At 38.4% G+C, this 18,010-nt stretch overlaps 1 protein-coding gene across 7 annotated transcripts in view; it reads right to left on the bottom strand.

The window, feature by feature from the left end:
- Positions 1 to 18,010, bottom strand: part of LOC100019607 (carboxylesterase 3) — a 79,112-nt gene that overhangs the window by 1,904 nt on the left and 59,198 nt on the right. For 6 of the 7 annotated variants that reach the window (XM_056802097.1, XM_007477112.2, XM_007477115.2 and 3 more), the window contains exons 9-13: positions 16,208 to 16,345; positions 11,779 to 11,859; positions 9,767 to 9,911; positions 4,845 to 4,994; positions 1,059 to 1,137 (exon numbers count right to left, since the gene is read on the bottom strand). In XM_056802097.1, coding sequence (XP_056658075.1) covers positions 1,059 to 1,137; positions 4,845 to 4,994; positions 9,767 to 9,911; positions 11,779 to 11,859; positions 16,208 to 16,345 — 593 coding nt within the window. The remainder of the gene's footprint in view (positions 1 to 1,058; positions 1,138 to 4,844; positions 4,995 to 9,766; positions 9,912 to 11,778; positions 11,860 to 16,207; positions 16,346 to 18,010) is intronic. The other variant, XM_056802243.1, reaches the window with a different exon arrangement.

The following is an 18,010-nucleotide window of genomic DNA, read 5'->3' as shown; positions in this document are numbered from 1 at the left end:
AGATAGCTGATGCCATCACCATGCATGGCATGTGCACCAGTCTCTCTCTTCCTCTGAGGGTGCTTGTAGCAATCCTACCAAGAGAACTAAGAAAGGTTCTTGGGTTGATCTTTTTATATTTGCTTTGAACGTCAAAAGGGGAGAGCAAGAGAGCCAGAGGAAATCTCTTTATAATGAAGTAGTATAATTCGGGGGCAGGGTCTGGTTACCCATATAGATTTCCTTGCATGCCTGCATATGGGTTCCCCTGTGCTGTATGTGTCCCTGGGGAAAGTCTCATGTTTTTTATGGGATGATGAGCTAGTTACGAAACGTGCCATAGGTCTTACGGCACAGCATAAACCAAAGGATAAGGTAGTAAAGGTAATAAAGTTGTAATGTCATTGACAATGGTTTTCAAATTCACGGGTCCAAACTGCAACTTCAAGCTGCCTGTGAGCCCCCGCATTATCCCTGGGTGGAGGGAGGAAATGCTCACTTTGGGTGGCTGGACAGAGGGACTGGCATGCAAAAAATGTCCTTGGGTGCTGGGAAGAGGAGGAACAGAGCAGCTTCCCCAGTGCTGACTTGGCATGTGTGCCAATACTTCGCCAATGCTTGTCAATACCTTATTGGTTTTCTGAGGTATACTGTGGGTTGTAGGTCCTTGGAGATAGAGATCTTAGGACCCTGACATTTGAGGATACTAAAGGAGCATGGGATGAGTTCAAGTGGTGGCCACAAAGGGAAAAAATCAGGAACCACAAGAATCCTCTTTGGGAGGTCAGAACAACAAAGGTTAGGATTTAAATTTCTCCATAGCTGAGATTGAAAGTTCAAACTCTGGTGGACTTTCAAGGTGGAGTCCTCTTCTTCACTACCTAGAACAAAGGCTAGTTCTGAAGTAACAGTGACATTGCCCTTGTAGTTTGGAGCAGGGACAAGGGGAGAAGGTGAGTCTCTGAGACGATGATTCTGTGGCCCCAAGATCATGGATCTAAATATTCAATTCCCCAGAGACCATTCTAGAATCAAAATACTCCTCCTTTGGGTAGGGTGATGGCTCGCATCTTACTTACCCTGTGCGAATAAAATTGGCCCAGTATCTCATCATTGCTCTGCTTAGCTGCTTCTCTTCCTCAGTGGAGTCTGGAAAAGCTGGAAAAATAATCATTCCTCATGCAGTCAAGCCCTGCTGGCATCATGAAGAGTGATGCAACCAAAACCTATCTGAGCTTCACATTCATTCAGGTCACTGCACATCTCAGAAACACCCAAACCTGACCAAAGGATTTGCTGTGCCCTGTCATCATTCCTAGAGGAGGCTTCTAATAAGTTTCCCAGGAGAACTCTGACACCCAGATGGGTTGGGTAGGAAATTGCTTCAAAATTATAAATCATCTAACAGAGAATAGGGAGAGCTGCCCTGAAGGCTTCTGGTTAACCATGTATGTGCACTAGCTCAGCATTTGTCTTTTAGAATGATGAGGCAATTCTCCTATTGGCCACTGAGTGGGAAGAGCCAATGACTCAGCAGACCTTTTAAAAAAGTGTTGAGTTTTCCTCTGGGTCTCTTCCTTTGATCCAAGACTTCCCAAGAGGGTGGTTCTTCTCCACACTGGAAGGATTGTTATTGTTCCCACATGACAGAAAGAAGTGGAGCTTATTAGAGTGATCTTGCACTTGGATCTCTAGAGGCTTCTGTTTTCTGATGGCACATTACCAAGCCTATGAACATTTCCAGGCTGTAAGGCCATCTTATATGATTGAGAGATCTGGGGAGCAGCTGAGTGGCTCAGTGGATTGAGAGCCAGGTCTAGAGATGGGAGGTTCTAGGTTCAAATCTGGACTCAGACACTTCCTAGCCACGTCATGCAGAGGAAGGAAGTGTTTTCTACATCTTCTATAGAACTTGTACATCAAAGATGACCACTGACAAGAGGAATGACCACAAGGCTTGGCCCAACTTGTCAGGAGACATGAATCTGGATGGGGTTGCTTGATCAGGGCAGAGCAGAGGCAAAAGTTAACATGGTCTATTCCGTGGTCCTAGAAATTACCTCATGATTTGATGTTTTAAGTATAAACTTCCCAGGAGAGTATGAAAATACTCTAAGACATTGTAACCTATTTAAAGTGTCTCTGCTAACATCTATTTGTAAAAGTCCTTTGTATTAAGCCTTTCTTTTAAATGAAAGAAATATATACCTCCCCCTTACATGATTTATATTATTTATTGAGTACCATTCCACTCTGCCTTTTGGGGAGACCCTAGGTATGAGTCAGACCAAAGCTTTAAGTAAATCTTTGGAGAGTGCTGGAATGAGTTACAATATGAGAAAAAGAGTCTGACTCTTCTTCTAGGTGGCCAGGATTTCCCAGTACTACTATTGTGAAAGGGAATTCTTTGTTCTCTTTTCTTAGTTTACACTTGTAAAAGGGAATTCTTTATTCCCTGTGTCTATTTTGAGTTAATACTTGGTTAACCAATAACTTAAGTACCCCTACTTAGTACATCGATGATTGTGAAGACAGGATTAACTCTCGTCATCCACTTTTGGATTGAACCAATAAAAGTGACTAGATGAAGGAGTTGGCAAGTCACTTACTACAATGGGTGACAACTCTAGAAACTTGTGAATCCTAAGATCAGAGTTGAACCTTCAGTGGCCTTTGATAAGAGAACTGGCTCCCACAAACACTGGCCCCTGGGCAGTGCTAGCACCATAAAAGCCATGAATACTTCAACTTGAGTCAGTCTTGTGGAGATAGTCTCCTGAATGGAGAGAATCATCTGGGGAGCTTAGCTGGAGACAGCAGCTTGGATTGTGGGCTTTTGGAGTTCAGCTTCAACTTGGACTCTGACTCCTGGACTACTGACTCTTTTCTTAGTTTCTGGAGAGACTAGCTTCCATCTTGGAGGAAGCTGTGTGGTTACTCACTACCAGCCTTCCTGGTTGAGAGCTAATTAATCTCTGCCTGGATTAAGATAGGATAGATAACCTCTTTAACCCTCTCACATTTCTCTTCTTTATTGTTTCTTTTCTAGTTGTATATCTTTGTAAATAAATTTCTGACTCGAGATATAATAAATGTTGGTGGCAACATAAATTCATAAAATTATTGTCCAACCATTAAATTCATCCCTTACACTACCTAGTCACTATATTCATGGGTCCAGAACACATGGGACCCAAAGCAGTAAATGTAGAGAATACAGTGTACTAGACCCTTGGGCTCAGCAGCAGTTCACAATAATTAGATGATAAACCTCTTACACTAACTGAAGACCTGTGATCTCTAAATATTATTGACTCACAAGGTGACCTCCAAACCTGGAACTTCCGTCTCAGGGCAAGCAAAGAGCAAGCAAAGAAATGGACAGAAGAGTCCCAGGTTCAAGCTTATCTAGCTGAGTCCCATTTCTTACAGTGACATGAAAGAAGTTGCCATGATGCCAGAGTGGAGGATCACCCCTTCCTCAGTACTCAGAGGAAGTCCCAGACTTACATGATACAACTTGGAGGGTCAAAAGAAGTGAAAGACAAGGGAGGATCATTCCTTTTTAAAAGAACTAGTCATTTGAAACTTAAGCAAAGTAGTCCCAAGAACCTTCTATATTAGAGGGTCTGTAGGAATATAAGTTACACATCCTCACCATTCTTTTGAAAGATAACTCTCTAACGATTGGCTCCTCCTTCTACAAGGTGCCACCATCCACCCCTACTCCAACCCATATCTAGAATCTTCCTCAGTAGAAATTTCTAGCTGCCTTATTAATTGATGCCAATCTGCCTCAATCAGTAATATAGGTAGAAACCAATCACGAGACCGCAACCCTCCCTATAAAACATCTGACTCTTCCACATTTCTAAGCAACCTTTCTATATGTGAAGGAGTACACACACTGAACTAGGGAGGAGCAATGGGAGCATGGTGTAATCTCAGTGTCTTGCTGAGTACTCAAGATCATCTTACCTAGGTTTGGACTTTCCTGCAGAGGTACCTTGCTGCCTCTGGAGATGAAAGTATGTCCTTATCTCTTGGGAGACTGTGATCCAGATGTATCCTTTCCCCAAACCCATTCTTGATTCCCCAAGAAGCTGTTAATAGCTTTCCTTTGTATGAGATAATCTGACTTTTTTGGTTTGTTTTTGAGTCTAGTTCTTCCTGTCTTGTTCAGACTGGAAGTACAGTGGCCACTCATGAGCCCAATCCCATTGAGTCACACGGGATCTTTGATCTACTTCCTTACAACTTGGTCTGGTTGGCCCCTCTTTAGTGTCTGGTAGCCCCCTACCTAGTAGAGATCATCATACTGGTGCTACACTTAATGTAAACACCTGTTGGTTCAACCTACTACTGGTAAGAATTCCCAAGCCATCAGCCTCACCCTTCTTGAAAGCAGGGGTTAGAGACTTGTATCACCATAACCGACAACCTTTTTCCTTTCAGTATTATTGCCTTTCTGTGGCGAACTCTAAGACCCCAAGAGTGATTGCAATGAAGTTGGACTCCAATACTACTGGAATATTATGACTAATTTTACATGTGTGTTGACCAACTGCCAAATGGATTTTATCATAATTGAAGTCTTCTACTTTTTCTCCTGGGTATCCATTTACTATACAGATGCTTTAATTACAAAACCCAACATTAAATTGTCAGTTTAATCTGCCATGAGATTGTGAATTCTCCAATACACACACACACACACACACACACACACACACACACACACATCTTAATTACCCACTAAAGATAATAAGATCTTCAAAACAAAAACTACATCTTTGTATTTCTCACAGTTCTAGACACAGAATAAATATCCAGTAAAGATTGATTGATGAATATATTTTCCTTACCCAGCATGGAGCCTTCATCTGTCATAAAAGGGCCCCCCCAAATGAATGGGAGTTCAGCTGAATGGTCAGCTCTTACATAAGCAGGTTTGATTTTATCAAAAGCACTTGGCCGATGCTGGAACTCATAAAAGTAGACTGGAACACCAGAATCTGATGGAAAAGATCCAGGGTGTTAGGAAACTACAACAATCTATCCAAAAGATTATATATATTATGACTAAATAGGCTTTATACCACATACGCAGGAATGGTTTAATATAAGGAGAAGCCTGGAGTTAAGAATCTAAGAAGCTATATTGGCAGGAGAAGCCCATTTGTTTATTATTGTTATTATTTTATTTAATAGAATTTATTTTCAGGTATCTCTTCCCTTCTCCTCTTCTCACACCATAAAAGGTATAACCTAATAAAAACATGTATCTACACATTGTATCTTTCATGTTTCTATTTTTTTATTTCATTCTCTGGTGGTGAGCATTCATAAATTAGTCTTCTAATATTAATTCTGGAGTTGTATATGCTCTTTTGGTTCTACTCATTTCATTCTTCATAATTTCATGTAGATCTTTCTAGGTTTAAAAAAAATTAACCTGCTCATCATTTCTTCTTTTCTTTGTTTGTTTGTTTGTTAAACACTTACCTTTCTCCTTAGAATCAATACTATTTATTGGTTTCAATAAATAGTATTGGTTCCAATGGGGGCTTAAGTGACTTGCACAGGGTCACACAGCCAGGAAGTATCTGAGACCAGATTTGAACCCAGGATCTCCTTTATCCAGGCCTCGCTCTCTATCTACTGAGCTACCCAGCTGCACCCCTGCTTATTTCTAATAGTACAGTAGTATTCCATCACAATTATATACCACAATTTTTCTAGTCACTCCCCAACCCTTACCGTTACATCTTAGAATCTATACTCTGTATTGGTTCCAAGACAGAAGAGTGGTAAGGGCTAGACAATGGGGGTTAAGTGACTTGCTCAGGGTGACACAGCTAGGAAGTGTCTGAGGCCAGATTTGATCCTAGGACCTCCTGTCTCTAGGCCTGGCTCTTGATCTACTTAGCCACTAGCTGACCCTCAACAATGTATCAGTGTCCTTATTTTTCCATAACTTGTCCAACTTTTGTCCTTTTATCATTTTATCCAATCTGATAGGTGTGAGATGATATCTGAGTAGTTTCGTCTTGAATTTCTCTAATCAGTAGAGATTTGGAACTTAAAAAAAAATATATATATATATATATACCTTTATATGGCTTTGATTTCTTCATCCAAAAATTGTCTGTTTATATCTTTTGCCCATTGATCAATTGGAGAATGGCTCTTATTCTTATAAATTTGACAAAATTCTTCCTATATTTTAGATCTGAGACCTCTATCTGAGAAAGTATCTATAAAATTTTCCTCCCTGTTTTCTGCTTTCTTTCTAATTTTGGCTACACTAGTTTTATTTGCACAAGAGAATATTAAATTAATATAATAAAAAATATCCATTTATATATAACAATGCTCTCTATTTCTCATTTTTTCATAAATTCTCTCCTTTCCATAAATCTGATAGGTAATATATTCCTTGCTCTCATTTATTTATTATATTTCCATTTATGTCTAGACATGTATCAATTTTGATCTGATCTAAGTGAATGGTGTAAGATACCTATATCTAGTCTATATCTAGTCTATACCTAGTTTCTGCCAAATTACTTTCCAATTATTCTAGCAATTTTACCAAATAATAAGTTCTTATCCCCAAAACTTGAATCTATACTTTTGTCAAGTACAAGGTTACTATAATCTTTTACTACTATTTGTTGTAGGTCTGTCCTATTCCACTGACCTACCTTTCTATTTCTTAGACAGTACTAAATATTTTTGATAATTACTGTTTTATAATGTAGTTCAAAATCTGGTACTGCTAGACTGCCTTTCTTTAAATTTTCCCCATTAATTCTTTGCATAATCTTGAGCTTTTGTTCTCCCCAATGAATTTTGTTATTATTTTTTCTAGCTCAATAGTAATCTTTTGGTAATTTAATTGGGATGGCATTGAATAAGTAGATTAGTTTAAGTAGAATTGCCATTTTACATGTGTTGACTCTGCCTAACCCAAAACAATATTAATATTTCTCTAATTACTTAAATTTGACTTTATTTCTGTAAAGAGTATTTTATGTTCATGTAGTACCTGGGTTTGTTTTGGCAGATATCTTATTCTGTCTCTGGTTATTTTAAATGGGGTGTCTCTGTCTCTTCTTGAAAGACTTTGTTAGTGATATATGAGTATTTTTTATTATTTCTGTGGCTTTATTGTATATCCTGGTACTTTGCTAAAACTATTGATAGTTTTGACTAACTTTTTAGTAAAATCTTAAGGGTTTTCCATGCATACCTTCATGCCATCTGCAAACAGAGATGCTTTTATTACCTCTTTGTCCATTCTGATTCCTTCATTTTTTCTTCTCCTATTGCTATTGCTTGCATTTCTAATACTATGTTAAATAATATTAGTGATAATGGGCATTTTAAATTTGTACTTTTTCTAGTTTTAAAAATTGCATTCCCAAATCATAGATATGTTTTTTCTCTGTTTTATTGATATAAACATGTAAATTTTCTTCTAATTATTGCTTTTGCTATATATATCCCATAGGTTTTGATATATTGTCTCATTATTGCCATTCTCTTGAATTAAACTGTTGTTTCTGTGATTTTTTTCTTTTATCCACTCATTCTTTAGGATTATGTTATTTAGCTTCCAATTAATTTTTACTTTTTGTTTTTCAGGTCAATTGTTTTTGTAATAAGTTTTTTCATATTCTCTTCTATTTTTTACATTCTTTTGATTTTGCTTTCTTATTTCTTGTTGCCTTGGGAATCCATTAGTTCTTCTTTGTGAAATTCTAATTTTTAATGAGTTGTTTTCTTTCATGAGTTTTTAAGTCTCTTTTTCCAATTATGTGACCTTTGTTTCATGAATTTTTTGCGTTGCTTTTGTTTTTTCTAATTTTTCCTCAACCTCTCTCATCTGATTTTTTTATCCTTCAAACAATATTTATATAGTATGTTAACATTTGTATGTACATAACCAGTTCACTTTGTCAGTTCACAAGTTAGTAATTACCATGTATTTCCTCCCACCCATCTTCATTCCCCAGTCCTCACTCCCTCCAAAATCCCTTTCAAGAGAAGTGGGAAGCTGGGTTATAATCTTCTAAGCATTCTTCTCTCTGATTTCTCATTTGATTTTGAAGTCTTTTCTATAAGCTCTTCCAGAAACTCTTTTTGAGTTTGGGGCTATTTGATGTTTTTCTTTACTGTTTTAGAGGTAGGTTTTTTTTAACTTCACTGTCCTCTGAATTTGAACCCTGGTCTTCTCTATCCCCATTGAAGCTATCTATAGTTGGGTTCTTTCTCTTTTGTTTACTCATTTAAAAAATATTTAGCAGTCAATAGGCTTAATTCTTAGCTTTATGCTAGAGTTGGGTTCTGTTCTCAGGGTTTGGGGGATGATGCCTCAGGTTTCAGAGTTTTTGTACTTGTCTTTTCTTGGTCCCTACTTAATTCTGCAAGGGCCACCCAGCAGTTCTGCCATAGCAAGCAGACAGTTCCACTCTTTGCAGTTCCAGTTGTCTGCATCAGTTTGCCTATCCTCTGGAACAGGGACTCCACTTTTCTAGGGGTGACCACAGCCAGTAGGAACCTCACCTCTCAGCAACTACTCTCAATTATGTATACTCTCTCCTCCTTCCTGAAGTTGCAGCTTGTGACTGATCAGTGTCTGGTCAGTGTGCCTGGGCCACAAAGTCCTTCCCATGTCAGTCACCACCCCAGAGTTGTGGGTAGATGGGGATTGCCAGAACTAAGGCTGATGACCAAAGAACTGCTCCTAGGACTCTGACTGTTGACTCCATTGGTGTAGGCTCCCATGTCAAGCAGATTAGGTTAGGCTGCTCAGTCAAGCACAGGGCTTGCCTCTTATTTTCATATCTTAATCAGGTGAGATTTTAACCAAGCTGTCCTTGGCTACTCAGCTTCATTCCCATCTCTTATCTATTTCTGACACTTTTAGCACTGATTCTGCGGCTTTATTTTTTATGGTTTGTAGGGGAGTTTGGAGAGTGCGGTAGTTTCATGCCCTGCTGCACCATCTTCCCCTCAAGAGTTTAACAAAGGAACTTTTATTTGGCCCTAGAGGCAATGAGGAGCCACTAGGCTTGATAATATAGAGGATAGACATGGTCAGATCTATGCTTAAAGAAAAATACGTTGGCAGGAGTATAGAAAATGGACTGAAATGGGGAGAAGCTTGAGACAAGATGCAAAAGTAGGAGGCTGTAGAAATAGTCCAGGTGATGAGAGGCTGAATGAGGGTGAAAGCTCTGTGAGAGGTTTTGAATGAAAGAGATGTTACTGAGGCAGAAACAGAAATATTTGGCAACTAAGCGTAAACATGGGGTGAGAGAGAGGGAAGTTAAGGATGACCCTAAGATTTTAAATTGGGTAGACTAGAATAGTGGTGATACCTTTGAGAGAAATAAGATCAAATACTCCTTAGATCCTGACTTTCTTTCTTTTTAACCCTTACATTTCATCTTATAATCAATATTGCTTATTTGTTCCAAGGCAGGAGAGTGGTACAATGGGGGTTAATTGACTTGTCCAAGGTCACACAGCTAGGAAGTATCTGAGGCCAGATCTGAGCCCAGGATCTCCAATTTCTAAGCCTGGCTCTCAATCCACTGAGTCATCTAGCTGCTCCCATTATCACTGATCTTTAGAGAGGAAGCCTGTGTAAATGATAAAAGGATGGCCTTGGACTCCTCCTACCCTGATCTGATTGTGTTTTAATTCTTGGGTCCCTTGAATTTGGGGCAGTTTGGTGCCTTGGGCTTCAAGCGAGAACAATTCAGGTATAGCTCACCTCTGAGATCCTCCGAAAATTTCAGACTTTGAAGAATAAACATGTCTCCAAATATGTCCAGAGCTGCATTCTGAATGGCTAATGGGTCTGTCTGGTTACCAATATACACATCTGCGGCCAGATGGATCAGTTCAGGGGGGATGCCCTGGGATAAACTGAGGTGAGAACTTAGGAGAGTCCATAGTAATCATCAGCAGAGCCTACATCTCCTTTAACTTAAATTTGGTATAATGGTAAGATCATCGGGCTTGGAATCATCACACATAATCTAGCTGTTTGAGGCCATTGGAGCATACAGTGGATAGACCACTGGACTTGGAGTCAAGAAGATTTCAATTCAAACACAACCTCAGATATTACTAGTTGTGTGACCCTAGGCAAGATACTTAATCTCATCTGCTTCGTTTCCTTATCTATAAAAATGAGAATAATAATAACAGATACCTCCTAGTGTTGTATAAAATGAAATAAAACTTCTAAAGCACTGTGCAGATCTTAAAGCACTATATAAATGCTAGGCTACTAGGTAGCACAGTGGATGGAGTCAAGAAGACTCATCTTTCTGAGTTCAAATCTGGCCTCAGACACTTACTAGCTGTGTGATCCTGGGCAAGTCACTTAACCCTATTTGCTTCAGTTCCCTCATCTGTAAAATCACTTGGAGAAAGAAGAGGAGAGGGAAATGGCAAACCACTCCACTATCTTTGCCAAGAACACCACAAATGGGGTCACAAAGAATCAGAGATGACTGAACAAGAAGAATTATTATGTTTGGGTTGTAGCACCAAATTGGTGTAGTAAGTAGAATATTAGAGTTGAAATCAGAATTCCTTAGCTCACATTCTACATCTGAGATACTAACTATGTGACTGGGCAAATTCCTTGCCTCTCTAGAACTCAGTTTTATTATGGAATCTTGGGCAAATTACTCACTGAGCCTCTGGTTCATTTAGATCTCAAGGCAGGGGTTATACCTGGTGATCTCTTAAGGTCTAATGTCACTGTTATTTATTGCCTAAGGATCCTTCTAGCTCCTCTATTTTGTTTGGTTCTGCTTTTAGCTGGAGCTGTGATTTCATTGGTATGGGTACCTTCCAGTGGGGAACTTCCTTCTCCTGATGCAAGCTAGTAACTCTTCTGAGTTTGAGGAAATTGTCTAGGGACACTGAAAAGTTAAGTGACTTGCCTAGGGTCAGTTTGTGTTAGGCAGGATTGGGATCCAGGCTGTCTTCATTCTAAGGCTTATTCTCCACATTGCCTCCAATATTAGCTGTTTCAACGTTCTAATGTTCTAAAATTTCTTTCATTTCCGACATTCTATGTTCTAACACCTCATTCCAAATCTGATTTGCCACGTTTCAACATTCTAAATATGCTACAATTTCTTTCTGCTCTAGTATTCTTTATTCGAAAGTCCTTTCTCTTCAAGAGGGCTCAGGAGGATGGAAATATAATTATTCTCATTTTATAGATGAAGAAACAGAAGGTGTGATAGGTTTAAGTAAGTTGACCAAGATCATCTAGGTAGTTAGTGGTAGAGAGAACATTTGAACGAAGGTCTTCTGGTCCAGTATTCTTTTTTTTTTTAAATCCTTATCTTCTGTCTTAGAATCCATACTAAGTATCAGTTCCAAGGCAGAAGAGCAATTAGGGCTATGCAATTAGAATTAAGTGACTTCCCCAGGTCATACATCTAGGAATTGTGAGGCCATTTTTGAACCCAGGACCTCCTGTCTCTATCCACTGAGCAACCTAGCTGCCCCCTGGTTCAGTACTCTTTCCAAAACACCCAGATCTCACCCAGGGGTTGTTCTCTGAATACTGATCACCTTCCTGAAAAAAAAAATTCTTTCCCACTCAGTGACCCTCTGGCTTTATGGCTGCTTCCATTTTTAGGTCCCCAAATACTGGTGCTACCCAGTGGATATAAATAAACCTGTCCATGGGGGATATAGAACTACAAAAGGAATCAGGAGAAGGAGTCAGAAGGAAAGACCCAAATGTGTTCTGACCATGATAAGGCTTCTGTTCTTCAACATGTTGAGTGCAATTTCTTTTTTCATTCCATTTTCCAGATCCTTAGAAAACCATGCCTGGCAGAGAAAAGTAAATCTCTGGTCAAAAGATTATAGTTTTTCAGCCTTTCATCTAAGAGGCCCCGACAAAGACCGATCAGCTGGGACCCACACCTGACACCGACCCTCATCCCCAAGAACATATCCAGCATTCTCAATGTATTGATACGACTTCCTCGCTTTGGGGCAACAATCTGGGCACATAACTTCGCTGATATTAGATTTTCCCATGGGATTAAAGAACAATCTGAAGAACAATCTCTCCTTTGAACTATCATAGACTTTAGAACCAGGAGGGAACTTTGAGGACATCAAGTCTAATAGTTACCAACCTCTAGGCCATAAATGCCTAAATGTAGAATTATTGAAAAAAATTTATTAATTCATACATTAAAATTTTATCTCCAAGATGCAAATCTGCACTATCCATGGCATTAGTCATTAAATGATTCAGCATAATAAATAAATCTTTTGGTCTCAGTTTCCTCATTTGTAAGGTAAAGGTCCCTTATAGCTACAGATCTATGATTCAAAGAAACGGTACCTCATATAGCCTGAAAAATTGTCCTCGAACAATATATGTATAGCTTTTTCAGATGTGAATGATTGTAATAATGATATTTAGCCTTTATAGAAAGGCATACTATATGCTAGGTCTTGTGCTAAGAAGTTCATAATTATTATCTCATTTGATCCTCAGGTAGGTCTTAAATGAAAATGTGATGAATAAAATTCAATCTAATTTAAAAGTATTTCCGAGAGGAAGCATATTTAGAAGTTATTGTGATATAAAACAAAAGATCTCAATAAATTATATAAAAGTTCAAAAAGAGTAGCATTTGAGTAGTTGTTTGATGTCATGTGTTTTTTGAATTCATGGATAGTCATTGTATGACCGCCATGTTGCCAGGGATCCTCATATCCCTTAGAATTAAAGAGTGAGTAACTCCTTTTATTCAAGGAGAAAATAAAACTCAGGGGAGATAAAGGGACTTTTCTCAGAGTCATATAATTGATAGGTGCCAAAGGGAAAATTCAAACCCAGATGTCTAATTTAATATCCCATGCTTTTGTCTCTGAATACCATAGTGTCTGGATCAATGTAAATCTAGAAAGTATTTTAAAAGGTTAACTCATGAGTAAATGGAATAGAAAGATAAGCAATAAAATATGATTGCAAGGATCAAATCAAATGAGTTAATATGTCAAGCTCTTTTCAAATCTAATAGCACTACATAAATGTTTACTGTTACTATTTAAATCATGCTTAAAGGTACCACTGACAATGAAAGGATATCAATATTAAATGTCTTGATAGCCTGGCATAATAACTAAACTTATAAAAGTTAACTGAGCTATGAGAAGAATTCAGAAAATCTGGACTTAATTGCTATATGGAGAAAAATGAAGAAGGAAATAGGAGACGTTTTTTTAATTGAAGAAAACAAAACAAATTCTCAAATTCTAAATCCCAGAAGTCTATTCAGGTTCAGAATAGACTTCTATTACCACCCTCTAGAGAAGGCATTAACAAAAATATAAGTATGAAAAAAAATTTCCCCCTTTAACATGGTAGTTCTATCCCTATACTGCACTCAAAACCAAATTTAATTCCTCACTGTGGTATAGAGGTGAACCTGGATGTCTTTTTCACCTTGTTCCAGCATGAATATTTTCCCCCATTTTCTCAGATTCCTGTTATATTTTGTCTTACTCCATTATAATATAAGCTCTTTAAGGGTAGAGACCTTTCTCTTTTTGCTTCTATTTATATATCTACCTCTTAGGAGAGAGCCTAGCACAGTGATGGCGAACCTTTTAGAGATGGAGTGTCAGGCTCCACCCCCAGACCAAGTGCCATGCTCACACTCCCCCAGAGACCCAATGCTGTGGCCTGCTCCCCCCACCAAGTGCTGGGCATGACCCTCCCTCCCCTTATCACACATAGGGGAGGGAAGAAGCATTCCCATTGGGCTGTTAGGTGGAGGGGCAGGTGATGTGAAAAAATGCTGCCAGGCATGGTGGAAAGGGGGAAAGGAAGAGCTCTGCCTGAGTCACTTTGCCTTTCTAGTGACAAACTCGGGAGGGTGGGGGGAAGGCATGGCTATGTGCCCACCGAGAGGGCTCTGCATGCCATCTTTGGCACCCATGCCATAGGTTTGCCATCACTGATGTAGAACATAATAAATGTATAAATGTAAGTATATAAATGCTTATTGACTTTACTTTTCTTAGCAATGCCACCCAAATTATTCTATAGATTTAATGCAAAATATTTCAAAACACCACTGGACTGTCTCATAGAATGGAGGAAAATTATAAAATGTATATCTATTCATCTGAAAAAAACAAAAGGGAAAGAATATTAAGAGAAAAACTTTTTAAAGGAGGAAGGGGAACTTTCACTATCAGATTTCAAATCATACTAGAGAGCAGTAATTATCAAACTATTTTGTACTATATTTAAGAAAAAAGAAAGAAAAATATTTAGATGAAATAAATTAGATAACCCAGAACAGGAATTAAATGCATTGTAAAATCCAAGATCATAAAATACTGGGGAAGAGACTAATAATTCAATTTTTTAAAGTGGAAAATCAGAATTACTGTGAATAATAATGGTTATCGTCATCATCATCAACAATCATTTATTAAGTACCTACTATGTGTCTAAAGCCCTTCAATCATCAAGTTACAGAGTTTGGAGGAGAACCCAGCTATTTGGAGTTAAAGTTATTCCCAAATATAGGAAATGAGACCCACTTCGTGATGTAGATCGATACAGGGCAAAAAGCATGAACTGAACTCAAGAGTAAAGATGCCTGGATCTGAGAATGAGCCCTGCTGTGGAGAACTGTGGGGTTAGGGTTAACCAAGGGGTTAAATCCCCCCCAAAACTTCCCCCTCTTCTCCTGTAAAAGGGTCATGAAAAGGGCACAGCTGTGAGAAAGAGTAGCCTTGAGTAAAAAAATGTGAAGGCAGAGAGTAATCTCTTCCCTGGCTCCAGAGGTCAGGCTCTAGTCAAAATTATGTTTGTTGACGGTTTGATTCCTTTAACTAGCTAAGCTTGGTTCCCACAGTAAAAAACAGACAAAATAGGGACTGTTTCTGGCAACAGGCAGCAGTAGCCTGAAGCCTATTGGAGGAGAAGCATGGTAGAGTAAATCTAGATTGTAGGAAGCATGCTGGTGACAAGTGTTGTCTTTTTAACTCTTCGTCCACTTCCACCTCATCTCTGATGAGACCCCTGTCCATGACGCTCTATCCCATGAGATATCGTAGTAAATCGCAGTACTCTGCCACCAACACTATAGAGCTACTGGCCGTTCATTTCCCTTCTCCCACTTTGTTCCCATGTCAAATGGGGGGATATGGAATAGAGGGAGGTTTAGAGTAGATTAGATGATTTTAAAGATTCCACTGCTATCAAGCCTGGATTCTATGATTCTAGGCCAACAGTGTAAGTAAGAAGCAGCGGTATGGTGGTAAATATTTAATAACCAGGTCTTCAAAAGCAAGACATACTTTTTGATCATTTAATCAATCACTTTTTAAAGTCTAATCTGCATTATTAACATTTTCACCATCACTTTTTAAAGTCTAAACTATCAAAAAGATATTATATCAAATCTGTGCCATTTTACTGAAATGCTCACCCTGAAAAATGGACTCTTTCTTGAGGCTGGCTCTCTTAAGCTGGCTCCAGCTCAACTTGAACCAACAAACAAGAATCTTGTGAATTTTGAGAATGAGACTCCAATCTCCTTTTTGGGAGACCCAGATTCTGGCTAATTGACTGGTTTGGGGCGGGGGGCAAATTATTAGCATTAGATAGATGAAAAGGCTTTGTTTTAGGAAGCAGAAGATCTGATTCAAGTATAGGCTCTTTTATTTACTAGCTGTGAGGACTTGGACAGGTTGTGACTTTTCTGAATTCAATTTCGCTCTCTATAAAATTAGAGTTGGTCTAATGTTACACTAGAAATATCCCAAGTCCCTTCCCACTCTAAATCATAGAATCCCAGGATCTTGGAACCCAGGGAAACATCATTGGCACAGAACAACCTCACATTCCTTTCCTGATACTTCAACAAAATCCATAAATTGCTATGCAAATTTGAAAATACTATGTTAATGGTAGTTGATGTTTTTGCTATTTCTATCAAAGAAGGAACCCTCCCCCCCAAAATGCTGAGAATAGAGAGTTCAAAACTCTGGTCTCAGTAACTGTCCAAGACTTTTCAGCCTTAAAGTAGATGCCAGTATGCACTGGTAGAAGTTTCACCACCTCAGACTCCTCATACCAATGAAATCATGGGTCTACCCTCCATCCCCACTCCCTGCCAAATCATTGAAATGATCTTACCAAAGGTATTGACCACCCAAATTCATGATTGTTGACCCCAAGTAAATAGGGGACTCTTGGAAATTCATTCTCTGAGAACATCTTTTCTGGGAGCTTTAGTAAAAAAACACCATCCACTGTCATCGGGATTAATGGCAGCTATGAGAGAAGAAGGAAATACTTTTTGTGGATTATTCTTTCATTTTGGATTCACCTATATAAGGCCAGGAGTTAGGAAATTAGGGTTTTCATCTCACTTCTACCTAACTTATTGTCAGTACTTGGAAAAGTCATTTTCCTTCTTTTGGCCACAGTTTCCTCACCTACAAAATGAGATTGGATTTGACTAGGTCCCTTCCAGCCCTTATTTTTTATGTTCAAAAGTCTCTTCCAGCTTTATAATGCTATGATTTGTGTCCAAACATGTTATGTTCAAGGTCTCTGATAAATGTCATATTTTTGTCTCTAGGATGCCTTCCATCTTTGCCATTCTATGACCTGAGTTCTGAAATTCCTTCCTTGTCAGAGATTCTCTTCAATGACTGGAAATAGTACCTTGATTTCAGGTTTATTTCTGTCTGGAGTACAGATTTAGTTCTTCTTTCTCAGGGAGTTGAAGGGTGCTATTTGGAAAAGGGCCAGTCATTGTTCAAGGACCTAAATTCCTGTCCTTTGGAGAAACAGATGACTGGGGAGGGGCAGACCAGGGATTACCCCTGACCCTGGATTAAACAAACTGGAAGAACTAAATAGGACCCAGGAAATTTAAAACACACACACACACACACACACACACACACACACACACACACACACACAAACCCTCTGAAACTGAGGCATCATCTCCCACAGCCAAGAAACTCTGAGACTCTAGCATACAGCTTATAATGAAGCCTATGGGCTTGGTTGTAGAAAAAAATTTTAAATGAATAATCAAAGGAGACAACCCAACTATTAACAGCTATTATGGAGACAGAGAAGACCTGATTTCGAACAGAGGACAGAGAAGTAAAAATACCTATTTCTGAAACAACAAAGAAAAATGATAAATGATCACAAGCTCAAGTGGAAGAAATTTAAAATGACCTCAAAAACCAAATGAGTGAGGTTGAGGAATAATTAGGGAAAAAAAGAACAATGCAAGGAAATTATGAAGGAAAGATTGTTCAAATGGAAAAAGACACCCAGAATCTCATGGAAGAAAATAATTAATTAAACACTAGAACTGGACTAGTGGAAGCTAATGACTTCCTAAGGCAATGACTAAGTAAAATCAAGACAATGAAATAATAGAAGAGAATATGAGACATAATTAAAAACAACTGATCTAGAAAATAGAACAAGGAAAAACAATATAAGAATTATCAGACTATATCATACTATTATCTAGAAATTCTAGAACCAAAGGAGAAAGAATTTACCACAAAGAGACCCCAAAATTAAAATGCATAAGAACAGCATTTCTAAGATCTGTAGTTCCCAAGTTAAGGAGAAAAATACTATAAGTAACAAGAAAAAAACCAATTTATATACTATGGAACTACAGTTGGAATAACACAAGACTTAAAAGCTTCAATATTAAAAGAATGGAGAGAATGGAACACAATATTTCAAAGTGCAAAGGAAATGGGATTACCAAGAATAACAAGAATAATATACCAAGCAAAGTTAAGCATAATTACATAGGGGGGGAAATGAAACATTTAACAAACTAAAGGCATTTCAACTATTCTTGGGAGGGATCAGGGTGGACCCAGGACTCAGTAGAAAATTTGATCTATATGAAATATAAGAAGGTAAATTTAAAGACCAATTATAAGTGAC

The sequence above is a fragment of the Monodelphis domestica genome, chromosome 1, assembly GCF_027887165.1.
Source record: "Monodelphis domestica isolate mMonDom1 chromosome 1, mMonDom1.pri, whole genome shotgun sequence".
Classification (NCBI taxonomy): Eukaryota; Metazoa; Chordata; class Mammalia; order Didelphimorphia; family Didelphidae; genus Monodelphis; species Monodelphis domestica.
The sequence above is the reverse complement of the archived record's forward strand: the minus strand, read 5'-3'. Positions and strand labels throughout refer to the sequence as shown.